General features: G+C 41.2%; 2 protein-coding genes across 2 annotated transcripts; one reads left to right on the plus strand and one right to left on the minus strand.

Annotated features, from left to right (window-relative positions):
- Positions 1-12,989: 12,989 nt before the first annotated feature.
- Positions 12,990-16,643, minus strand: LOC119723268. The gene is made up of 4 exons (XM_038193833.1): positions 16,551-16,643; positions 16,360-16,453; positions 15,749-15,832; positions 12,990-13,466 (listed from the first exon to the last, which is right to left on the minus strand). The coding sequence occupies exons 1-4, from the start codon at positions 16,641-16,643 to the stop codon at positions 13,249-13,251; spliced, it is 489 nt and encodes a 162-aa protein (XP_038049761.1). The 3' UTR covers positions 12,990-13,248.
- A 2,881-nt stretch (positions 16,644-19,524) lies between these two features.
- LOC119722587 lies at positions 19,525-26,426 on the plus strand. The gene is made up of 4 exons (XM_038192768.1): positions 19,525-19,684; positions 20,450-20,543; positions 24,705-24,788; positions 25,574-26,426. Exons 1-4 carry the CDS (start codon positions 19,589-19,591, stop codon positions 25,789-25,791), a joined length of 492 nt encoding a protein of 163 aa, XP_038048696.1. The 5' UTR covers positions 19,525-19,588; the 3' UTR covers positions 25,792-26,426.
- The last annotated feature ends 761 nt before the right edge of the window (positions 26,427-27,187 follow it).

A 27,187-nucleotide genomic window follows, 5' to 3' on the forward strand; every position in this document is an offset into this window, starting at 1 on the left:
CCATTGATTTTATTTTTGTAAGAAAAGGATTCAGACAAATCACAGCACGCAAACAATTCTATCACGAATGACGTTCCCGTCATAGCGAAAGCATAAAACTTCCGTGACTCAATTGTGGTATGCAACAGTGCACAATATTGAACTGTTGAAGGTCTCATGCGTGATCACGTGCCTGGATTCGTGTATTAAAGCAACATTCTCTTCTTTGATTTACATGAAAGATATAGACGTTAACCCACCGAGCGTATAAGAAGCCCTAATGCAATATTTCTTTTAAATTAAGCCCGTGTTCTGCGATTGTTATTTGCAGTTACCGAATACACGAAGGATCCTTACAAACTCCAGGTCAGTATCCGAGAAGGAAGACAATCCAGAGACTGGACCTTTTTTCAAGGTACGTGCGCATCGGTCCCTTTGCACTGGCTATATTGGGAAAAGGCTGTGTTAGCAGGTTCGCAGCTACTTGGATGACCCATTGCTTTGCAAACACAACAGCCTCGTTTTGATTTCAACTTGGCGATCACCTTATATTTTATTTTTCAACAAAATTATATCAAATGAGAGCTGGAAAGACGATTAGCCCTTGACCCGTCGCCCTGTGTTAGGGCGGCCGCGGAGGAATGAGAAAAGCGGGAAAAGGCAGAAAAGATCAAGTTAGACCCAGTGGCGGTTCTAGGGGGGGGGGGGGGGGCCTAGGGGGGCTTTACCCCCAAAAAAATTTGTCAAGCCCCCCCCAAAAAAAAAAAATCCATAAAAAAAACAATTGCACCAGCAAAATGTACTCCCCCTAAATAAATAGTCGTGAGAATGGTGCATTTGTACAGTATTAGTTAATGTAGCGCTCTCAACTGAAAATATGGCACGAGCGGGAGAGGGAGTACCCTGTTCATACGCACTAAAGGACTGTTGCAGGCGGATTCTTAGCTATTTGGAATTGGAGACGCAGTGTCAGATCATGAGGCCTTCGCTGATGACAAAGGCAAGCTCCGATATAAGGTTAACCAGTTCGTTTTTCATGGCGAAACCAACTCCATGAATCTTTAGTTGGTCCTCCAGTTTGCATTTCCAAAAGAAGGTGTATGTCACCCCTTTTCCTTCAGTTGGCATTCGGCTCATTCTTCGTTAAAGTGTTCAAGTTGGAACTAGGACTTTACAAAATATCAACTACAATGAATATATAAAATCTGCTCAAAATCGTAAAGTTTAATAGCTCCAGGACATGGAACAAAACAGTACTGATTTTTAACTAAACCATATTTTTTGAAATAAATACTTGAAATTTAACCTTCTAAAACGTGTTTTAACAGATACGTTACCACTATTTTATTTATAGAAAAGTTGTCTTTGAAACAAAAACTGGGGAGGCTTAAGTCAATATGAATTTCAGAGCTACACATTGTGAAAGACAGACTAAAAATAGAGGGATTTGAGTGACAGTATTTGACAGGTACATTGGAAACATCGTGTTTTTTTCTAGATTGTGAAAACAAGACACATAAATTGTCTGTCTCGATTTGCTATGCACATAATTTCAGTTGCTACATCTATCACTTTGCATGTTGCAATTTCGCATTTATTTGCCATTAACTAATAATTAGTCATTATCATTTCGATGAACAGGTAATTATACGAATATTTCCCATGAGATTGAGATAGTGAGATCCACAATGCCAGGCTGCTTTGGTAACATCTGGCAAATCAGATTTATAATTAAAACACCATATACGGGATGACGCAGTAAGCAGCACTTACACAAAACTTTATAGCAGCTGCTGTAATCAATCATATTATAATGATGTTATTGAAAACGCCACGCGCTCCATACACCAAAGTTGTTGTCAAAATATAAAAATCTGTACACCCTGTAAACGAACAGTCAGAACCCGACAATTAAAAAAAACACAAGAAAAGTCGAGTTTGCATTGTTTAACACAGCAGAAATGATCCCAATTTCGTCGCTCTACGTTATAATGTGCATTTGATGAACACATGGAATAAAACAAAGGCGATTTTTAACAAATGTTTTTATTTTGGGGGAAAATAACTACTTGAAGTTAAGTCTTCTAAACGTGGTGTAACGATCTACCAGATACGTTACCACAAGTCCACTTCAATAAATTCATGTCTTTAAATAAGATTATGTAGATATTTTAAGTAGATGTGAATTTCATTGGTACACATTGTGACAGACAGACTGAAATAAAAGGTTTCGTTGATTCTGTTTGTCAACAAAAAAACATCATTAATCGTTAAAAAAAAAGAACTACTGAAGTATATAATTCAAGGACCATAATGCAGGGCGGATCCAGGAATTTTTGCAGGGGGGTCGGCCTTTCAGATATTTTTTTTGTATACCAATGTTGCGGTTTTTTTGGGGGGGTCAGAGCATAACGGGGGGGGGGGGGTCGAGACCGTGGGTTTGGATCCGCGCCTGCGTTTAGAATATCATCTTGTTCTATTATTACGGTTATAATTTTTTTTTTTTCATTTTCGGGGGGTCAGAGCAGGGGATATAAATTATACGGAATAATCATGTGAAGTTTTGTTCGCGTGATATGTTTTGCGCATGCATATCACGGTTAATGACTTTACTAAAATGCAACTAGTGCATCCCCTGGCAAACAATCCTGATCAACTATGACCAAATGATTTAAAATTGAATTCAGGCACACATGATGGAGGTCAGAGTTTCCTTTTCCCAAGTGTGTTGAGCTGCCCCACCTCCCACCCCTAAGTTTACCCCAACCAACCCACCTACACTACCACCCGAACCCTCGAAACCATCATTTAAGTGTCCCTGTTGCTTAGAGATAATGTCTGAACAATACATTTAATTGTATCATCTTAGCTACGCTCGCAAATTAAAGATTGATATTTGAACAGATACGTTACCGAGCTCATCAGATACGTTACCAGGCTGATCAGATACGTTACCAGGCTGATCAGATACGTTACCATAATAAACTAAGATATTCTATGTAAACCAACAACGATGGTTTCATGTTATCAAGTTTTGTGCAATTACAACCCCTCACTTCCTAAAATCTTTATCTACAGATTCTACAAGTTACATATTTTACCATTAAAAAAACATTGTATGATGCTACTCTAAACTTTAAGAATATTCGACAGAAATTCAGCACAACATTACAATCCTTCTCGGCAAGCATGCGCTCTATGAATCACAATTAAATGTGTTAAGAAACTTTAAAACGTGTAGACAGCGTGGGAATCGATGACGTAGCTCATGTTTGTTGACGTCAGCATAACATTTGCATGATGAATTCATAATCAGTAACGTATCTGGTGTAACGTATCTGGTGTAACGTATCTGGCCCGCTCATGTTGAAATAGGCTTCCCTTGACAAACTGTGTGACCTTAACTACTTCTTCCGCCACTTGATCAGTCATCACCCAACACACTGTTGACTGGTATGGTGTTTGAGGTCAGCTTCCTTCACGTGTCTCGAAAGGAAAGGCAAAAATAGGTAACGTATCTGGCGCTACACATACGTAACACATGGATTTTTTTCGTTGACAGTTCTAAAAAAATTCAAATTCAAAATGTATTAGATTCATGCCATTTGTACAATATAATACCCAGTTTGGTCTAGTCTGTAAGCAACTTCAACGTGCATATTCCTGAAATTTTAAGTCTGTTTATCGTTTCGAAAAAAATAGTAACGTATCTGGTTATGAAATTGGCGACATGCGCTCTGAAGGCGCTCAAGTAAAATTAATGAGCCAATCTTTTTCGATTTGTCATTGTATATTTAGGGCATACTATGGACTAATAATATAAAAGGGTAATCATTGATATGCACACATGGAAGACGAATGGGAGACTTTTTAAAAAAGGCACCTTGGATGGCGACATGAAAAAACCGCAACAAATACCACTTTACCGTCACAATTTCTAAGATGTTCTTGATTTTTGTTACCTTCTTACTACATGGGTTTATGAAACAAAACTTAGTCTCGAAGAAAATTAATATAAATCATTATCGAATTAGCCCCCTCCCTGTCTAGGATGAGCAGAGTGGATCCTAAACAGGGCTACTCAGTAGCGGAGCAATTGAGCTGTCGCATCCCTCTCCTGTTCCTGTCCAAAACGATGGCAGGACTGAATCACAACCATTGCTGCACTACAGGAACACTGTAGCAATGCACAACCAAAGCTGCATTACAGGAACACTGTAGCCAATGCTGCACTGCCTGAACGATAGTATCGCATTGCATAGCTCAGTGCCACTGTGGAGATATGGTTCGCGCGCACGTAGCACTACGAAACCATGGGCCCAGCCCAAATCAACCACAATGCACCCGCGCGTGAACGGCTAAACAGTCCAACAATTCACCCGCGCGTAGCAAATAGCGCAATTCACCATATAGCAATACACACCACAGCGAGAGCACCCTCAACTCACGTTCGTACAGCTCACTGCCACTTGCCAGAACCTCCGCGCGTACACGTGTACGTACAATAACATGTACATGTGCATAAACACTACACTTTCCGTCACACTATTGGTCTGGGTCCTCCCCTCGACCTTAACGCCTAGGGCGGCCCTGCCAGTAGCACCAAGACTACCGACGGCACTGCTCTTTGGTCGGGACCGTATCTTAAGTCCGACGCCTCATAGGTCCGACGGTTCGGACTTATGAGGCGTCGGACTTATGAGGCATAAATTCCGCCTCATAGGTCCGACGCCTCATATTAAGTCCAACGCCTCATAAGTTCGACAATGGACAAACGCTGTTTTGGACTTATGAGGCGTCGGAGCTATGAGGCGTCGGACTTATGAGGCGTCGGACTTATGAGGCATCAATTCCCCCTCATAGGTCCGACGCCTCATATTAAGTGCGACGCAAAGTCCGACAATGGACAAACGCTGTTTCGGACTTATGAGGCGTCGGACCTATGAGGCATCGGACTTATGAGCGGACCCCTTTGGATCCACGGGACACACAAACCCTTCCACAACGACAAAGTTGCAATCCTCAGAAGAATTGCAATCCGGTTCGTTAGTAAAAACGTCATTCACGCGCGCACACCACTGATTACTAGCGCCCATTGGCTGCAAACGCTCGAGCTGCGTTAACTTCCGGTTCCAATCGTGCAGAAAGTGCTGGAGGTGACGTCACACTAACGAACCGGATATGGACTACTCAGAAGATGAAACCGGAATCACTCTAGGAAAAATCGCGACCACGCATTATTGACATACTATTATCATTAATTCGTTGGCTAATTGTTAACTAACTTCTTTCTTTTCTACGTTATCTCCAGACGACCTAGCTGGAAAGTATCGGTGGTGCGAATCCACCTACGGCGAAGCCAATTGGGACTACGACGCCTCATGGAGATACACCATTTGCTACGAAAACATCTTTGATGATATCTCCGTACCCGAAGATTGCGCTAAGCCTCTGGCCGTCGTAACGCATGAAAGTCACTATTACGATGACGAAGTGCGCGGCCAGCAGATGCTGTTTTGCCTGCCCTAGTTTGCATGGTTGTAATCAATGATTAAGTCATCACAAGTCATAGCAAGCAATTGTGCGGTAGACAAAACATACTGGAGTCGCATTTATTAATTCAACTTGAAACCATAACCGACTTCCGTGGGACCCTTTTTTGTTTGTTGGTTTCCCGGCCCACACCAATTCTACCATTGCCGATTGTCTGTTCACCTAACCCGAAGGCCACAACATAGGCGACACATATTATAATATAAGCCTTGGCAAGGGCGGATCCAGGGGGCCCCAAACAAAACAATTTTTTTAAAGTGGCGTCAAATCAAAGGCAGGCACTGCGTACACCACCATCTATTCCTCCCAAAGATTTAGTTAAAGTGATCAGAAATAGCTTCAGATTGCACCACAGAGCATCTATAATCCAATTTTTTTCAGGGCCCTTAATAAGCGGTCCCCGAACCCCACGCCGTCATTTTTGGGAGACACTTTTGGAAGACCAAAATTTGTTTGCCCCCCCCCCAAAAAAAAATTGTGTTCTGGATCCGCCCTTGAGCGTTGGTTGCTAAGATCAGCAAAAATCAGCCCCGTTCCCTATAAGGCCAAAAAAAGTCTCCGGTTTCTTGTATAGAGCTTGCCCAAAAAGTGGTGCGGCGACGCGGCTTTTTTTTACCTGATTTTTTTTTGCTTCAAATGTCGGTTGATGACTGCAAAATGGTGCCCGACTAAACTTTAATAGTGCAAATATATGGTAGTCCACAGAGGCCACATAAAGCTTATTCTCTATCATAACTCCATCTAAAAACACCTTAAAATTGTGCTGCAGCAGGATTTCAGTCAAACCAGTGAGTTTGGCGGTTTTGAGACATCATCTTTTATTGAAAAAAAAAATCTTTTTTCATTTTGCCGACGCGCAAGGCTACGGCGACGCGCGCGCATACCAGAAACCGGAGACTTTTTTTGTTTGGCCTATCGAAGACGTTAACCTGGACTTTGCAGATAGTCGATTCCAAACTGGCCAAACTTATGTTCAACCCTTAAGTTTGATAAAGCATAGCGTTCGTTACAAAGATAATTTGAAAATATTCCAAAAACTCACCTGCAATATACCTTTATTAATTTGTTTTCGACTGATAGGCTTTTTTTGTGGGACAAGCAGTAGGTAGAGCTTTTTTCACGCTAAATTACTGTGGGTCAGATATTATCAAAAACTTCCGTTTACTAATAACCGAACAGGCTGTCTGCGACTTGTGATTTGACTTGTGATTGGCTTGTGACTGGATTACGACTCTGCTCGTTTGACATATTCGGCCCCATCAGGGTCATATTTGGCGAATTATAAAGGGGCAAACTTTTATTACTATTGCTTAAGTGGGATAGTTTGGGGAATTAAAGTGCAAATTATAGGCTACGTTATGAAACAATAGTGTGATACCAATTCGTGCTACATAAGTATGGGAGATTTAACAAACGTTTTTTTTTTTTCTTTTGTTTCTTGTAGTTATTTCGATACTCATTTCCACTTAATGGATAATAGATAATCCGCATATTGGATGGATTCAGAGATGTTCATTACAGCATATACACTGGCGCAGAGGCGACGGAAGGGGGGGGTTATGGGGGCATTCCCCCCCCCCCCAGATTTTCCCAGGCCAACAAAAGTGCCCCTCTTAGAGTTACAAATGTGCCCCCTCGAAATGAAAACAAAACTGCCCCTCGAACGTACAGGTATGAAAGCATAATGATCGCGCTACAATTGCATTTGTCTTCTCTCTTGTAATGCAAAACTTCCCCTCAAAACAGAAGAACCCCTCTCGCATTAACAAGATTGTGCACCTAGCTCTAGATGGAAAACTACCCCTCGAAAGCACAAATACCGCTCTCGAAATAATAAACTTGTGCCCCTCTCGAGAAGGAAAATGTACCATCAAAAACAATAGTGCTCCTCTCGCTATAACTTCTCGAGATGGAAAACTGCCATTCGAAAGCATAGTGCCCCGCTCGCGACATTAAAATTGTGGCCCCTCTCAAGATTGAAAATTGGCCCTTAAAACAGTACTGCTCTTCACGTGAAGAAAATTGTCACTAAACTGGCCATCAAAAGCAGCAGTGCCCCTCTCGCGAAAAAAAAATGATCTCTTTACATAACTAGGTAAATAAAAACACAAAGGAAAACAACAAAAAATAAACCAGCACATACCGATATATAGAATTAGAGTAGATAAGATACATATTGTGATTAATCATTTATACGTATTGGGTTCTAATTTTAAAGCAACGTCCTTAAGAGAAATGTTACAATTTTTTTCTTCTTTATTGAAGCATAATTACGATGGACGTTTTTCTTTCACATCGTCATTGGTGTTTCCCATCATGTTGCTTGGTTGTATTCTATTTAATATATTAAATTTAATATTTAATTTCAAACTAATTCATCAAATTAAAACGAACTCACCATTTAAAATTAATAAACGTTTATTAATACATACAATTATACTTTGGTGGAGGTCAAACTCGATGTGCACCAAAATGTTAAATAAATATTGGTGTTCTCTAACTCGTCCGTCAGATTATCCATCATTTTGTCATTCTTAAAGTTTTAGTCACATAGAATGTGCCGCTATTTTACATTCACATGTAGTGTGTCTCTCGTTAATGTGGCCCCTGTTGAAGCGAAATGCATTTACCTGAATTGTGCTATACATTAAAATAATTAGGAACGTGAAGAACGTCCTCAAATTACCCGTTGTACTGCATTATCTGACAGAACGGTTAATCATAGAAGAGTTTGTATGACAACCCAATGCATATTGGAGGTAAATTAGCAGCGACTACGGTTTAAATCATGATTGGTGTGTGTGGGGACAGCTTCCTTCGGAAACCGCGCCAAATATGTCCATTTAACATGAGCAGATCTGGAATGTTCTCAAAGGGGTTCAGCTGCCGGTCTGCTTAAGGAAACACTAGTCTAAGAAAATCTAGAAAATATGTATAGTTTTTGTTTGTGGAGCAAACAGGATCGCGCACGGCAGCCTCGGTAATGGGAACCAACATGGCGCACAGCGAGATCGTACCCATGGGGAACGAGGTTGCCACAGACCTTGAGGTTCTAGGGGTGATGCCTGGTCCAGTCCGACCAAATTAATAGCTCGTTGTTGGATCCTATCAAGAAGGGGGGAGCAGTCTGAAGCACTAGCTCAGATATGACTGCATGTATTCCTACTGCAAAATGGTAATAACGTTTACCACTATATAACGTGAAGTTTGTGTGGTGATGAGCTTCGATTTTCACTGAATTCGAAGGCATCACAGCACTTATCAAAAAACACGATCAAGGCGCCTACACCAAGCACGGACAAATAGTTCGAAGTCTGAGAGAAATAACTAGTGAAGTTAACGGGATTTCAACTCTCTTTTCAAGATGTCCAGGGATGTTATTTCACGACTGTCTAGTCAGGACAGGGAGCCTTTATTCAAAAACGGCAGGTGCTGCCTTGGCGAAGGCACGCTGACCAGAGCAGAGAGTTCTACTAATCCGTTTCCATGTGTCCACATCTGGAGGTTTACTGAACTGAAAGATACTGTACATTAAAATTCAATAATTAAAGATCAACTGCATAATCCACTTTGATGATTATGCAGATAAGTGCATAATTACATGAATTTGTTGCCTTACGAGTAGGCCCTGCAGTTAATTTAACACAAATTACCATACTTTTATTCAATACACTTGTTATTGAATAGTTAAGTGATCCATATGGTGTTTCGCTGACCACAGTTCAATAGGCCTGGGACCTAATGACGTCACGCTTTCTTTACATGTGCGCTTTCCTATGCGTCAGACGGTCCCTACTTTGTCTGGCGTCCCGACTTCGCTCCCATAGGAAAATAAGCGCATATGCAAACAAAGCCATAACGTCATTAGGACTTGGTCTATTAACCGATAGGTTTAGGTTAAGTCAGAGGTAACTGCTTGATAGTCAATTCAATACGAAATCGTTTTTTTAACATCACAAATACTAAATCTAAACGTCTTTTATTTGTCGAACAAGCAATGACTGTCTTGAGTACCACTTAAATGCATCGTGCAAGGTATAGAGGCATAAATATTCAAATGCCAAAGAGTAATTAGTGTTTATACCTGGAATGCACTTTTGATGTTAAGTTCATGAAGTGCAGCGATTTGAGGTATAACAAAACACAGTATGTCAGAACGTATACTTAAAGTTAGACAAAATGCCGCACGAGAGTAGTTACCATTTTTGCTTTCGATGGATCGCTGTTTTCAGCATTTCAGTTACTCTCCATTCAACTGATAAGCATCGGACATAAAAGCAGATTTCAGGGCATTGTGGCGACTGGTCAGTTTGTAGTATGTCTGGCTATGAAATTGAGCACGAACACCAATGTGTACCGTATAGTTAACGCGGTGCCACCTTGATCTTGGTAAGTGGTTTTAGGGCTTTATCGTTGGAATTCCTCGGTTCCCTGTGTCAATCTGGAGGCTACTGGACACTCTAAAGTAATAATTAAAGGTCAATTGCATAATTTCACTACAATAATTATGCAGACTTGTGAATTTCATTTCCATACGGAGTACTGTCAAATTACCTAATTGTATTCAAAGGATTTATCATTGGAATGATTAAAGTGAACCATACTTGAACGAAAGGTTGGTCTTGAAGAGATCACTAATTTCATAGTAAGGTAACGATTGATTTGCAAGCCATATATAATACCAAAGGTTTGACTTTAAAACGCTGAGGGCTCGAAACAAATCACAACTCGCCTCATCCCCCATTTTACATTCAACAATAATAAATCTTCTAATAATTAACTCGAAGAAGTAAGTCCTTTGACAGCATTCACTCTGGGTATATTGAATGTTATATTCCACCGATAGTGTTCTTCCCTCTGAGCAAAGTGTACAAAGGTGCTGAAGTATTATCCGGCAGCGGTTTGGACATAACATAGATATATTGTGCGTTATTCAACCAAAGCAGAGCAATATGTACGCCATACAGTTATACAAGAATCCAAACGGCCGAAAAACTACACCGAAGGCAGCATACCATCATGAAACAGTTATAGTGTAGTGACAGTAATAACTCCACGATATATATGTATTTTAACGATGACTGAATTTTAACGATGACTGAACGCTAACATTATAACATTACGCAAAAGAAAGAAACGGAAGACCAAACTTCCTTTAACAATGAACACTACGTATATAGGCTATCATGCATAATCGTTTAAAAAGCTCGTGAAAAGACTCACAGTAAAATATGATTGGATGTGGCATCGTGCCCAGGTATCAGTTGGGTCCTCTTGTCAGTCTGACCACCGAGAGTGAGGCAATAATGTTCATGTTGACCTTTTGTGTGTTCAAAGGTGGACACTCGCAATTAATTTTCGGATAGTTTGGTAGACACCATGGGTATAAACCGTACAACTGAATCTTTTGAAATTCCGTCTGAATAGGCGTTCAACGGTCATTTGAAAACGTTCCTCGCGCAATATGAATGGATAACAAAACTTGGGGGGAATGATAGCAGTACATTTTCTGTGACTGATACTTTAAGAATGACAAAATGGCGCCGACGGGCGAGTATTGAGAACACCAATATTTATTACAAGGTCCATAGGACTTTACAAATTACCTTGTTATAACAGGTACCTTGTATTAACAATATTGGAAAACAAAGGAAAACAAAGAAAAACAAAGACTTATTACCAGGGTTCGACTGTACACATCGAGTTTGACCTCCGACGAAGTGTAACTGTATATATTAATAAAAAAAAATTAAAGGTCTATTAATTTTTATTGATGAATTAATTACATTTAATGAATTAATTTTAATTTGACAAGTTAATTTTAAATTCACGAATTAATTTAGATTTGATGAATTAATTTTAACTGATGAATTTCAATTTTAAAATTTAGAATAGATGCAATATGATGACAAACATATAAATAACGATGATTGTGAAAGAAAGAACTTCATGGTAACTATGCTTCAACAATTAAAGGAAACAAGAATTTGTACCAATTCTTTTGAGGACGTTGCATGAAAAAATAGTATCCAATACGTATATGTTATTAGTATCGTTTCGGTTTGCGGTAACACCATGTGGTAATAACTACTGCTTAGAAGATATTTAGTTCTGAAAAGAACTTGTCCTGCTTATTATCAACTTCGCTAAGTAGTTTTTTTGTTCTGATAAGAACAGTCCTGCTGTAAGTTCTAAACGAACTTGTCTTTGGTCTCAACGTTTCGACTAGCCTGCTCTAGTCATCGTCAAGTCTATTCCATCTATGAAATCTGACGATGACTAGAGCAGGCTAGTCGAAACGTTGAGACCAAAGACAAGTTCGTTTAGAACTTACAGCAGGACTGATCTTATCAGAACAAAAAACTACTTAGCGAAATTGAAAATAAGCAGGACAAGTTCTTTTCAGAACTAAATACCTTCTAAGCAGTTACCGCAAACCGAAACGATACCGACACTCCACCATGCAAAGCCTCAAATCTTATATATGTTATTAGTCACAATATATATCTAAGCTACTCTCATGTAAACTACCGGTGCGTGCTGGTGTATACAGTGTAAGTTGTATACAGAACTTTGTATAGAACTATTTTAAAAATAAATGTAGGCCTACTGAAATTAAATGAATAGACTTGTTAATAAGATGGAATTTAATAGATGGAATAGACTTGTGTATCGGTGCATACGTCATTATGCTGAAATGAACATCTCTGAACCCATCCAACGTGCTGATTATCTTTCATCCATCCACAATGATGTGAAATACCGAAATAACTACATGGAAATCGTACTAAATACAACAGCAAAAGTTTGACAACTTATTTTAAAGTACATGTATAGCATAATCGTTTTCATAACGTCTGTACACTTTAATTTCCAAAACTTGCCCACTTATGCAATTATAATAATAACAATTATAATAGACCATTATCATGTTGTGGCCATCTCGATTTTGTCCCATTCAAATCAACCAAAGCGCGGCTGGAAGGGGAAAATAGACTGGTTCCTTTTTGCACATAAAACATTAGCAGTCAGTACTGTTATTAGATACAGGGAACATGACTGAAATGGTGGCAGCATGATAAAGGTCTATGGCCCCTTCATAACTCCCGATGTGACGTGTCTATCTGATGGGGCTGAATGTTTCAAAGAGCAGAGTCGTAATCTAGTCAATCACAGGTCAATCACACGTTGCAGACAGTCTGTTCGGGGGTTTAGGATATACAAGTAGTAACTTTGCGTGATCGGGGAGCTCTATATGGACTATTCGCAAAGTCCAGGTTAGCATCTTCGTAATATAAAGGTGGGGCTCTATCTCGGCAGCCAAGGTTTATCGGTGCTGCCTATATGTGCTTGTGACAATTGGCAATAGACCATTATCATGTAGCGGCCATCTTGATTTTTCCCATTCAAATCAACGTAATCAAAGCGAGGCTGGGAGGAAAAAAGTCTGGCTCCTTTTTGCACAAAAATATTACCATTCAGTACCGTTATTGAATACAGGGCCAGGGGACATGACTGAAATTGTGGCAGCAGCATGATAAAGGTATATCCGGGAAGGATGTGGTGGGCTGGTCGGAAAACCCGAGATCCTAGAAGATATAGGAAGTCTGTGATATAATAGTTTCATAAAGTTGAATTCCTAAATTCGACTCCTGAATGTTTGGTCAACATTCCTGCTTACTATGACCTGTGATGATTTGATTACAACCATGAAAACTAGGGCAGACAGAGCAGCATCTGCTGGCCGCGCACTTTGTCATCGTAATGATGACTGTCATAAGTTACGACGGCAAGCGGCTTAGCGCATCCTTCGGGTATCGAAATATCATCAAAGGAGTTTTCGAAGCAAATCGTGTATCTCCACGATTCGTCGTAGTCCCAACTCGCTTCAGAGTCGACGGATTCGCACCATCGATACTTCCCATCACAGTCGTCTGGGAATTAGAGACAGACAAAAAAAAGGGAAGAAGACTCTAAGCCGACAATGATGCAGGGTGGCGGTTCGGTTTCTCATGCATCTTCTGATTTATAGTCCATATACTAATGCCTTGCTGCCGAAAACACAAACCATACGCTTTACAAAAGTGGTTTCCTTCCAAAATCATGAAGATAAATTAAGAAGTGTAGCCCTCATTGGCCTTATTCGCGAGTCGGCCATGTTGAATTGAAAGTGAGGTAAAATCTTCATTTTTGGAACTTGCGAAGTGAAATGAAAGCAAGTACATAAATAATTAAAGTCTACTTAAATGAATAATTTAAAATCTGTTATTTAACATTCCCTAATGTTTTAAGACAGATTGTTTAAAAAAAAATGAAAGTAAAATAAGGCTGCATAAATGGTCTGGCGCCATCCCATTCAACAGATAACAATTTGTGAAATGCATTCAGGAACACGACAAAAATGCCTAACTCGTGAATAAGGTCCATTGGGATTAAATCTGGGGTCAATAAGTAATACTATCGGAAGTCGCGTTTATATCAACCAGTCCAGGCCTTTTGACAAGACGCAAGCGTGACTTTGGAATTCAAAATCGACTGCCGAAAGGTCAGGTGAATGATCGGACTATACACAGTGTAACTGGGTGATATGACGGCACAAAATTGAGACAAAATTCGAGGCTGCTCTTTTAACAAAGACACTCTCAGTCAGGCAGTGGCGTAGCCACCGGGGGGGGGGCGTGGGGGCCCCCCCCCCCCATGAAACCTTGTCGCCCCCCCCCCCCCCCCCCCCCCCCCACTGAGATTTTGAGTTTCTAAAAAAAATTATCATTGATCTAAATCTAAATAGTTGCGAATGATCCACATGATGACCACTGAGAAACGACCCTTCGACCGGCGACCGCGGACCAGTAAGCTGACAACCGGCGTGACATAGCGCATAATGATAATCTAAAATGCGTATTAACACCCACTGCACTGCTCGCTCACACCACGGAACACGTATTTTAGATAGGTGGTCCGTGGGTCACACAGTTTCAGTCAGCGATATCACGCGAATCGGCCACGCACAAACTTTTTCCTCCATTCATATAAGCTAAAATAATAATAATAGACCAATTAAAATTCCTGAAATCAGTGGCGTAGCCACGGGGGGGGGGGGGGGGGGGGCTGGGGGGGGGGGCTACAGCCCCCCATGAAACCTTGTCGCCCCCCAGTCGCCCCCCCCCCCCCCCCACTGAGATTTTGAGTTTCTAAAAAAATTATCATTGATCTACATGACGCCATGGGCGTCAATCCTGGGGGGACAGGGGGACTGGTCCCCCCCCCCCCCACTTTTTGAAGGGTGGGGGACACAATATCAAATGTCCCCCCCCCCCAGATTTTTGAACTCGTGTCTCATTTACAGGGCCCTATTATGTACTACAATGTATCTTTTGCTTAGAAAATTTTGGTTAAAGTGGTCAGAAATTGCCTCAGATAGCACCACAGAGCATTTAGAATCCAAATTTTTTCGGGGCCCTTAAGCGGGCCCCGAACCCCACGTCTATAGCTCAGAATTCTGGTAGCTGATTCAATGACTCCAACCTCGAAAATAATGTTCCAAAAATTCGTATGCCTTTAGCTGAGAAAACTTCGAAAATTAGTTTAAATTATTATCTTTTGTGCTAAGATAATTATTGGTTAAAGTGGTAAAAAATTGCCTCAGATCACACCACAGAGCATCGAGAATCCAAAACTTTTTTCGGGGCCCTTAAGCGGGCCCCGAACCCCACGCCTATAGCTCAGAATACCGATAGCTGATTCAATGACTCCAACCTCGAAAACAATGTTCAAATAATTATCTTTTGCTAAGAAAATATTAGTTAAAGCATGGAGGAAAGTGGTAAGAAATTGCTTCAGATCACACCACAGAACATCTAGAATCCATTTTTTTTTCGGGGCCCTTAAGCGGGCCCCGAACCCCCACGCCGTAAGGGCTTCGCGCTTCGCGCTTCGCGCTCGCATCAGTTCTGATCAAGGTATGTCCCCCCCCCACTTTTGAGAAGCGATTGACGCCCCTACATGACGCCCCCCCATGAAATGTTCCCCCCCCCCCCCCCCCCCCAGCGCCCCCCCCCCAGCCCCCCCCCCAGAGAAAAATTCCTGGCTACGCCACTGCAGTCAGGTCGTTACAGTTGAGGTTGCACAGGTCTTTTTTGTGATCCATCCAAATACAGCCTGCCACGCAGGCCTGTCTTTTAGCAAAGTCAATGTAAAGGAACCAATCTGCACTTACCCTGGAAAAATCTCCAGTCTCTGCTTTGTATCCCTTCTCGAACACCGACCTGGAGTTTGTAAGGGTTCTTCGTGTATTCGAAAACTGCAAATGATAATCGCAGTATGTACATGCGTGAGCTTAACGTTAAACAATTATGCACAAGGGCGTTTTGAGAGCTTGTTGGCGGTTTATACATTTAGATCTTTCACGTATTAGCCATAGGCACATTTGACTTCATATTGTTCACACCACACTCGCTTATCCCTTTGAACCTAGGCGTCATTTTGTTACTTACTTGTCAAGCTGGAATATGATCATTCACCAGCTCAATAATTATTTAATCAATTTGATGGCCAATTTAAAATGGCAAAGACACAGCTTTAAACAAAAATGGTTATTGAAATGTGGTCATTCTTAAAGTCAATGGCAATGAAACAGCACGCTTGAACAATTACGGTTAGTAACATCGCCACCGTTGGTCACATCTTGATCACGGCAGTATAGCTTAGGTTAATTTCGTCTCAAAGCCTGTTACCGATCCAACAATTCACAGTATCAAACCATGGACAGATTTCCTGTTGCCCTATCAGGTCTAATGCATACCATATTTGAGCATCAGTGTTACTTACCTGCTAAGACCTCGTGACTATAGAGGGGCAGAATAAAATAGTGTTGACACAAATCCATAGCGTCGTTGCATGTCATGTTGATGAGACTGAATCCCTGATTTGAGGAGAGAAACAAAAGTATATGAGATGTAACTTTCTTCAAGTTATAGACCTATTTCAAGTTAAACTAGGTACCACTCTAGAATAGTTACCAGATTTGCACCAGATTGGTTACTGTTTTTAGCTTCCCAGTTACTCTCCACTCGACTGATAAGCATCAGACATGAAAACAGGATTCGGAGCATTTTGGCGACTGATAACAAATCTGGCCATATGAAAACTGAGCACCTAACACCGATGTGTACTGTATAAATGCTGGGCCAGCTTGAATTTTTTATAAAGAATTACTGGCATTAATTATTTGTGATTTAAGGGCTATATCAGCGTAGCTTGTCCGTGAATACCCTGTGTTAATCTGGAAGTTACTTGTACATTCTAATACAATAATTGAAGGGAAATTGCATAATTCACTGCGATAATTATACAGAGTTATGAATTTGTTTCCTAGTCCATTGTACTTTATTGGGTTTTTTTAAAGCAAATTACCATAATCTTATTCAAAAGATTTAGTATTGCAATGATTTAGTGATTCATATCGTGGATAGCTAAATATACATGCCAATAAGAGTCTTTCGGTAAAGAAAACCCAAGGTCAGGAACATATATAAGTTACAGAATTTTAACACTGTTTTAAACTTCTGTCCATGCACGGATCACAAAAAAAGGTAAGTGTTCTTTCAGCAAAACGAAAACAATTCACACACATCCCTATGTGATTTTTTTCGTTTTGCTGATGAAAGAACATTTACCTTTTTGTGATCCTTGGAAATAACCTTAAAACGGTTTTTGTGTTCAACATTCCGTATATAACATGAAAGGTACACATACGTGTTTTGAATGATTCTTGTACTAAACGAAAGCTTATTGATTGGGCTTTGATATCCTACATTTAGAAAGTGCTACATGCAGAACTTAATTAAATAATTGGTCCTGCCATTTGTGTTTCATTTTTTATACTCACACTGTACTTGCACTGCGACAAAACAGTACGCGTGTAGGCACATTATTGTTTATGTCCCATTGGGAAATAGACCGCTCCCTCAGTCAAGCCACGCCCATGATGTTTTGCAGGCCCGGATTATCCAATAGCACAGAGTAGGCACTGTGTCTAGGGCCTACGAAAATATCCGGGGCCTACGAAAAATTCGGGAGCCTACGAAAATACCGCAATGTGCCATAAAATTAATTATAGGCCTATATATACCCGCACCCACGCTTACACAGGCATAGAAGTGGGGTACTTCCTTTGTTCTCGTGTACTAAAATTTTGAAATGTCGCACACTAATTTCAAAATGCTCTTATTTTAACCAGAATTAATTTCCTGGGCTGAAATTCGGACTTAATATCCCTTTTCTAAAACTCTTCCATTAGCGACCAATCAACCCACCTTGGAAATTCCTAGTTTTTGAGTAAAATCCATATATCTATTTCGTGAAAAACTTGTGGGTACCAAAATGGTACCCCGCAAGTCGGTGGGCATTCCTTGTGGGGTACCTTCCATTGTTCCGGTACCCCATATAAGGCAGTGTTTATACGTTCACACACACCCACACCCACAGTTTTAAAAAACGATTTCACCAACTGGCGCGGCGCCGTAAAATGTACATCACGTAAGCATACATGACCTACGTATACAATGTACGTGTAAAGTCTGTGCTTCTGAAGCACGGTGCCAACCATGGGCGTCGATTGGTGGGGGACGGAGGGGCATGTCGTCGTCTTCAAGCTATTTTCGTCCCCGAATAAAACATTGTAAACTTCATATTTTGATTCTATAGCTCAGAACAGCTGGTTTTAAGTACTCCAAACTCGAAAATGATGATGTTCTTTTGCTAAACAAAAGTTGGTTAAAGTGGTCATAATTGTCTCAGATGTCACCACAGAGTGTCTAGAATCCAATGGTTTTTCAGGGCTCTTAAGCGGGCCCCAACCCCACGCCGTTTAGGCTTCGCACTCGCATTAGTTCTGATCAAGAGACAGTGCCACCTCCACTTTTGAGAAGCAATTGACGCCCTTGGTGCCAACAGGCTTTTAGAGCTAGGACCCGGGTCCTGGCCTGATTTGTACAGTGCGTTGTACCTTGAATTTGGTGCCGGTGGCTAGAGCGGAGTCGGCCTACGGAACACTGGTGCCTAGAGCCTACGAAACACCTAATCCGGGCCTGATGTTTTGACCAATCACGGTTCTGATTGCAGCACTCACTAATATAATAATAATATCCTACAGAAGTTTGCCCTACATGCACGCTTGTAAATGGTGTGCTAGTTCACTGACTTTGTCAGTAGGTTTATAAATCATTTTATTAATAATTATTACTCGGTCATATTTTTACGCCAGTGTGGAAATTGAAGACCGGGACATTTCAGACCGGGTAATTTCAAACACTGTAATATAATTTCGGGTAAGTAAATATTCTGAATCCTATAGAGAAAAAAAACTGAAGTCACAATTTGTGCAGTACAGCTAGCTTATTCCACTGGAAACATGATGGACAATATGCATCTCACACGGAGATCGCTTTAGGGGCTATAGTGAAATGTAATCGGCAACTTTTTTTCTGACATTAGGAAGGGCTGATGCCGCTTCACAGAATCTTGTGTAGGAAGTACGCATGGCATTATGGGTATCTCATCAGCAGCGCTGCATGCTACGTCACAGGTCACGCAAAATCTATCCCATGAGAGCTCGAAGAAATCAGCCCTTCCCAGCGTCCTGTTTGCAGGGGGGGGGGGGGGCGAGCGAAGGCGCCCTACATCTGACAGCGCTTAATTGTATGACAAACTTTAATATGTAGGATATTCTGGTGTTGTATGTTTCTCGGTTCGAGTATATGCCCACCGCTGCACCTCTTGCACTTTGCAACATAAAACAGTACATTGGAACTGAAGAACAAAGTACCTGGCATTAGAAGATGTATTACCTTGAATGTGCATTTAATTACTCGAAAGCTATTGCTTATTCGACAAATATAATAAAAGACGTTTACATTTGCATATTAATGCAAAAACAAAACCGACTCATAAATTATTGAGTTATTAATAAACAGCATTTATACGATACACATCGGTGCATGGTCCTCAGGTTTCACATACAATTTGGCCAGAGCTGTTAAACTGATCAGTCGCGAAAATGCTCCGAATCCTGCTTGCATGTCTGATGCTTGTCGTCAGTAGAGTGGAGAGTAACTGGAATGCCGAAGAAAGCGATTCATCAAAAGCAAAAATGGTAACTACAGGGTGAGTCAAAAAAAGCGGAAACCAAACCCCCAAAACTATATTTCATATTTAAAAAAAAATATGTAGCACCGAAAATAATACTGACTGGAAAGCCAATTTCATAAGCTACTTTTAGATGAAAAATGACTGAAATTGCTCAATCCGTTCAAAGAATATCACCATTTAAACACAATGACCCTTAAACCTCTTTCGTCAAAAAAAGCGATTTCAAGAATCGTCGTCCAAATTGTCTTCAAACATCACCAGCGATAAAACCTCAGTTGAAAAGTAAAAAAATATTACACAGAGTCTTTTTGAAGGCCCGTCTTTTAATAAAGTGGATTTTAAAAATAATGTGTTTTGCCTAACAAGGGTCATTAATAAAGATATTGTGTACTACAGTTGTTGACAGTTGTTGAAACAAGTTTTCTTTGTTGTTCCAAATAGTCAGAATACACAATAAATTGCTCCTTTTTTTGGGACGAAACAGGTTTTAGGTTTATTGCGTTTAAATGGTGATATTATTTGAACGGATTAAATAATTTCAGTATTTTTTCATCTACAAGTAGCTTATGAAATTGGCTTTTCAGTCATTACTATTTTTGGTGCTGCATTTTTTTTTTTTTTTAATATGAAACATATTTTGGGGGGTTTGGGTTCCTCTGTTTTTGACTCACCCTGTACATGTATTCTCCTGCCGCATATTGTCTAACGTATAAAGTCCCAACAAAAGAAAGTTACATTCCCTTTCTTTGATTTTCCCACCGCCAATCAGGGATTCAGTCGCATCAATATGACATGCAACGACGCTGAGGATGTGTGTCAACACTGTGTCATAATTCCCCTCTTTGGACAGGAATTCTTAACAGGTACGTAACTCATAGAGACGTTAATCAAGCCTCGGGCAACATAAATCTGTCCGTGTAACGGGTGAGTACAACAAAATGAAACCAAAATGGCAGAACCAATTTTTGAATGAAGTTCAAGTTGCCTGTAGCACATTCAAAATCTAGGATATGAAAACCCAATCAATAAGCTTTCATTTAAAATAAGAATCATTGAAATCACTCGTGTAATTTTTCGAGTTTTTTTTTTCAAGAGTTTTGAATACAAACACCGTTTAAAAGTTCTGTCCATGGATCACAAAAAAAGGTAACACCGGTGTTTTTTCAGCAAACGAACACAATTTTTATAGGGATGCATGTGAATTGTTTTGGTTTTGCTGGAAGAATGCTTAACTTTTTTGTGATCCGTGGACAGAACTTTAAAACGGTGTTTGTGTTCCGAATTCTGTAACGTGAAAAGTACATGAGATTTTAATTATTCTTGTACTAACAGAAAGTTTATTGATTGGGCTTTCATATCCTAGATTTTAAAAGTGCTACAAGCAAAACTGCATTAAAAAATTGGTCCTGCCATTTGGGTTTCGTTTTTTTTCTAGTCACCCTGTAGAGTGATTTTAAAAAAAATCCACTAAAGGTAACAGGCCAGAACAAGGTATGCGCAAAGGTACTAAGCATGAACATGCAGTTGTGCGATAATGAAATAAAAATATTTTAGCTGGATTGAATTTTGTATTTTCGAGCAATTTTAAACATTAATTTCGAACGATTACAGTACAAGCTCTCAATATAACAAATTGATCATTCTTGCAATATTGTCCTCCGAAAGAAAGGAAATAAAATAAAACAAAAAGTTATGTGGCGATGGCCAAGTCTTCAGGAGTCGGACTTATGACCCTAACCTAATGAGCCCTTACCGACTTCCATATAGAACTCTTCCGGCACTCGGTACCGGCCCACCACACCTCCTTCCATGTCCATCCATGTACTCGAAAGTCAGGCACCATAAAGGGAGGAAACGAGGTGGCACCCTAAGCCTTGCTGGCGAGTCAGCAAAAGAACCCCGTACCTATACGCAGATGCCAACCTGGACTTCGCAGACAGTCCCAACTTGTGAGTCAGCTTACCGACCGACCGAGCTAACTGCTGTTGGTAAATGACGACGGGAAATTAACACTCTTAAATGACAGAACCGCGGGCATCGAAAACCAAAAAAATGACACCAAGCAGGTTCGAACCCCTAACCCTGGGTCCGTTGTCTGACAGCTTAACAACTAGGCTGTTTCAGTAAGTGCTTTTCTCTTTGCGTATAAAAACATAATCGTTATTTTCGCAGTGGGAGGGTTACTTTGTGTTTCATAGCTGCACGAAAGATGCATCGGCATCGTGCTATATACATGAATGCTGTTACGTAACTCTTTTCTGCAATCATTCTTATGTACCGAGCAGTTGACTATTCAGTCACTACGAGCAATTAACCTTACCAAGCTCGTTCTTATTCTGTCTCATCAATTATTATTTCGCGTCGCGTGTCTTTCGGCTGGCACTGACATGTCACTATGATTGAGAGAAATTCTAGCAAGTTTACCCAACCTAATTATATTTATATCAAACTACTAACCCGTTTACAAATTTTTACAAGGGATTTTTGGTAGTCTGATTCTATTTCAGTCCCTTAGCTAGCTTGGGAAACTTCATCTTTTCTTGTACTAACGCTTAGTCTAGGGAATGATGCCATTATAATACAATGTCACATTAACGTCAGTCGGTGGCATGATTAATCGTGACCACGCGAGGGCAATGACGGCCAGTGGCGTATATCTGTGCTTGCGAGTGGTGGGGGGATGGGGGATGACCAAAATCATAACATTCGGGCTATTCACAACGCAATGCGCCACCAAATGTTTGCCATGGAGAGTCAGTTTTTGGAATTACGGTCGACAAAACAAAGCCGATTTGAATGAGTGTCATATAAGGCCAAAAAAGTATCCGGTTTCTGGTATAGAGCTTGCCCAAAAAGTGGTGCGGCGACGCGGCTTTTTTACCTGATTTTTTTTGCTTCAAATGTCGGTTGATGACTGCAAAATGGTGCCCGACTAAACTTAGTGCAAATGGGAGTCCAGAGAGGCCACATTAAGCTTATTCTCTATCATAACCCCATCTAAAAACACGTTAAAATTGTGCAGCAGCAGGATTCCAGTCAAACCAGTGAGTTTGGCGGTTTTGAGACATCATCTTTCATTGAAAAAAAAACGTTTTCATTTTGCCGACGCGCATGGCTACGGCGACGCGCGTGCATACCAGAAACTGGAGACCTTTTTTTGGCCTTAAGTTACTTAAGCTAAGTGGTTATAAATTCGGGTATAGCGTTCTGGCCGCCTTACTAAAAACACCATATTGGTACATAGGAAAAAAAAGGCAAATTTATACTTGAATCATACGCTTACGAAACTACTGACCGGAAAAACTAATAATTTCAAATGTCCCGCGCTGCGAAATTGTCGACCATCTCCCACACCCACAATGCACTAGGAAAAACTAACTTTCCGTGGCAAACTCTTGGTGGCACATGAAACGCCCGAATTGCCCGGCCGTGGGCTTTCGAAAGGGGGGGGGGGGGCTGGACACCACATTATACTGGGCACTCGTTATCAATTATGTATACTCGCGCTTACATTTTTGAAAGCTTTTTGTACTTTGTTTCTCCACTTTCCAGTACTATTGTATACATTTTATTACTTGGACGTTCGGAAAATACCTCAAAATCCTCATTGTTTCCTCATCAGGAAAAAAGTGGGGAATGATTCAATAGCCCATCCCCGCGGTCAAAAAGTGTGGGGGTATCACCCCACCCCACCCACACCCGGGAATTACGCCCCTGATGACGGCGCACTGAGCCAATTCAACGAGCCTGCCACTCGCATGGTCTTTTTTTCGTGTCCGGGTTGACTCAAGTCTATGGTCATAAAAAGGCATTTGAGATGAAACAAAGCAAATCCATGAACCTTTGGCGACTGAACGATCTAAATTGGGATCGCATTGTGTGCTTAACAAGCGAGTATAATTTTTACTAACACCTGTGTTTTCGAGGGATAGTTTTCCATCTCGAGAAGATTCACAATCTTGTTAATGCGCGAACCGGAAAATGTCCCTGTCTCAAAAACCACATAATAAAAATATGTGGCTATAGATATATTGGGAGTGGGGGTACAAAGACGGATCCAGAGCGCACTTTTGTTGGGGGGGGGGGGCTGTATAATTCAAACAAGCCAGGCCAAACTGGTATTGGTCCTAGCTCTAAAAGCCTGTTGGCTCCAATTCTCGAGGGCGTCATATGTTTTTCAAAGTGGGGGTGGTACATAAAACATGTGTATCTTGATCGGTACTACACTGCAAAAACTATGGTGTTAAATTTACACCATTAGTATCTATATAGGACCATCTGGTGTTAAATTTTACTGGTGTTGTCACATATAAATACCGAATGGTGTTAAATTAACACTACAGTTTTTGCTGAGTAATTGTGCGAGTGAGAAGCCTAAACGGCGCGGGGTTCGGGGCCCGCTTAAGGGCCCCTGAAAAAAATGGATTCTAGGCGCCCTATGGTGCGATCCGAGGCAATTTCTGACGACTGCATTTTGGCACAAGATCATCATTTAAACATCTTTTTCGAGTTTGGAGTCATTAAATCAGCTGTTCCGAGCTATAGAATCAAATGTAGGTTACATATTTTTATTCAGGGACGCAAATCGTTGGGGAACGATATCAGTCACCCCGTTCCCCACCGATTGACGCCCATGGTTGGCACCGTGCTTCTGAACGACAGCCTTTACACGTACATTTTATACGTAGGGCCAACGCATACATGCTGTACAGCGTCAGTTGGTGAAATCGAAAATTCCGAGAGAGACCCCTAAACTTTCTTAAAACTTTTATCTGCGCGTGTGGGTGTGTGTGGGAAGGCCTATTTGTTTTATGGCACACTGCGGTATTTTCGTAGGCCCTCCCCAAATTTTTCGTAGGCCCCCAAATTTTTCGTAGGCCCTATGCTATGCACAGTGCCTACTGTGCCTGTTAAGTAATCCGGGCCTGGTAACCCGGATATATTGCCACCAACGTTTATAGAAGCCGTATTGCAAGTTTTCTGTAAAATAAAGCCCATGTAAATATTGCGGTTGTTCTTTGCAGTTGTCGAATACACGAAGGACCCTTACCAACTCGAGGTCAGTGTCCAAGAAGGAAGACAATCCAGAGACTGGACCTTTTCTCAAGGTAAGTGCGCATTGGTTCCTTTACACTGGGTTTATTGGGGAATCGATGTGTTAGCAAGTTCGCGGCTACTGGAAGGACCCATTGCTTTGCAAACACAACAGCCTCGTTTTTATTTCAACTGGGCGGTATCCTTATATTACATTTTCTGGATTGCTTTTGGTCTGGTTCCTCCCCCCTCAACCTTAATGCCTAGGGCGGCCCTGCCAGTAGCACTTAGACTTCCGACGACACCGCTCTTTGGATTGGGTCGTATAGTCCGACGCCTCATATAGGTCCGACGCCTCATAAGTCCGAAATTTCGGACTTATGAGGCATAAATTCCGCTCATAGGTCCGACGCCTCATAAGTCCGAAATTTCGGACTTGTGAGGCATAAATTCCGCTCATAGGTCCGACGCCTCATAAGTCCGACAATGGACAAACGCTGTTTCGGACTTATGAGGCGTCGGAGCTATGAGGCGTCAGACCTATGAGGCGGAATAAATAAATTGTTTGCCTCATAAGTCCGACGATTCATGAGTCCGAAATTTCGGACTTATGAGGCGTCGGACTTATGAGGCGTTGGACTTAGTAGGTATGAGCGGACCCCTTTGCATCCAGGGGACACACAAACCCTTCCAGAATGACAAAGTTGCAATCCTCAGAAGAATTGGAATATGGACTACTTAGAAAATGAAACCGGAATCGCTCTAGGAAAAATCGAGCCTATGCATTATGGGCATACTATTGACATTAATTCGCTGGCTAATTGTTAACCAACTTCTTTCTTTTCTCTGTAATCTCCAGACGACCTAGCTGGAAAGTATCGGTGGTGCGAATCCGCCTACTCCGAAGCCAGTTGGGACTACGACCACTCATGGAGATACACCATTTGCTACGAAAACATCTTTGATGATATCTCCGTACCCGAAGATTGCGCTAAGCCTCTTGCCGTCGTAACGCATGAAAGTCACTATTACGACGACGAAGTACGCGGTCAGCAGATGCTGTTTTGCCTGCCCTAGTTTGCATGGTTGTAATCAATGATTAAGTCATCACAAGTCATAGCAAGCAATTGTGCGGTAGACAAAACATACTGGAGTCGAATTTATTAATTCAACTTGAAATTATTGCCGACTTCCGTGGGACTCTTTTTTGTTTTTGGGTTTCCCGGCCCACACAAATTCTACCATTGCCGATTGTCTGTTCACCTAACCCGAAGGCCACAACATAGGCGACACATATTATATATAAGCCTTGGCAAGGGCGGATCCAGGGGGCCCAAACAAAACAATTTTTTTAAAGTGGCGTCGCATCAAAGGCAGGCACTGCGTACACCACCATCTATTCCTCCTAAAGATTTAGTTAAAGTGGTTAGAAATAGCCTCAGATTGCACCACAGAGCATCTAGAATCCAATTTTTTCTGGGCCCTTAATAAGCGGGCCCCGAAACCCAAGCCGCCTTTTTTTCGAGACACTTTTTGGAAGACCAAAATTTGTTTGGCGCCCCCCCCCAAAAAAAAATTGTGTTCTGGATCCGCCCTTGAGCGTTGGTTGCTAAGATCAGCAAAAATCAGCCCCGTTCCCTATAAGGCCAAAAAAGTCTCCGGTTTCTTGTATGGAGCTTGCCCAAAAAGTGGTGCGGCGATGCGGCTTTTTTTTTTTTACCTATTTTTTTCTGCTTCTAATGTCGGTTGATGCTGCAAAATGGTGCCCGACTAAACTTAGTGCAAATATATGGGAGTCCAGTCAGTCCACAGAGGCCACATAAAGCTTATTCTCTATCATAACCCCATCTAAAAAAAACACGTTAAAATTGTGCTGCAGCAGGATTCCAGTCAAACCAGTGAGTTTGGCGGTTTTGAGACATCATCTTTTATTGAAAAAAAAACACTTTTTTTCATTTTGCCGACGCGCATGGCTACGGCGACGCGCGCGCATACCAGAAACCGGAGACTTTTTTTTTTGGCCTATCGAAGACGTTAACCTGGACTTTGCAGATAGTCGATTCCAAACTGGCCAAACTTATGTTCAACCCTTAAGTTCGATGAAGCATAGTGTTTGTTTCAAAGATAATTTAACAATATTCCAAAAACTCACCTGCAATATACCTTTATTAATTTGTTTTCGACTGATAGGCTTTTTTTGTGGGACAACCAGTATGTAGAGCTTACCGATCACGCTAAATTACTGTGGGTCAGATATTATCAAAAACTTCCGTTTACTAATAACCAAACAGGCTGTCTGCGACTTGTGATTTGACTTGTGATCGGCTTGTGACTGGATTACGACTCTGCTCGTTTGACATATTCGGCCCCATCAGGGTCATATTTGGCGAATTATAAAGGGGCCATACTTTTATTACTATTGCTTAAGTGGGATAGTTTGGGGAATTAAAGTGCAAATTATAGGCTACGCTAT

Source organism: Patiria miniata, unplaced genomic scaffold (genome assembly GCF_015706575.1).
Source record: "Patiria miniata isolate m_02_andy unplaced genomic scaffold, ASM1570657v1 HiC_scaffold_16, whole genome shotgun sequence".
Classification (NCBI taxonomy): Eukaryota; Metazoa; Echinodermata; class Asteroidea; order Valvatida; family Asterinidae; genus Patiria; species Patiria miniata.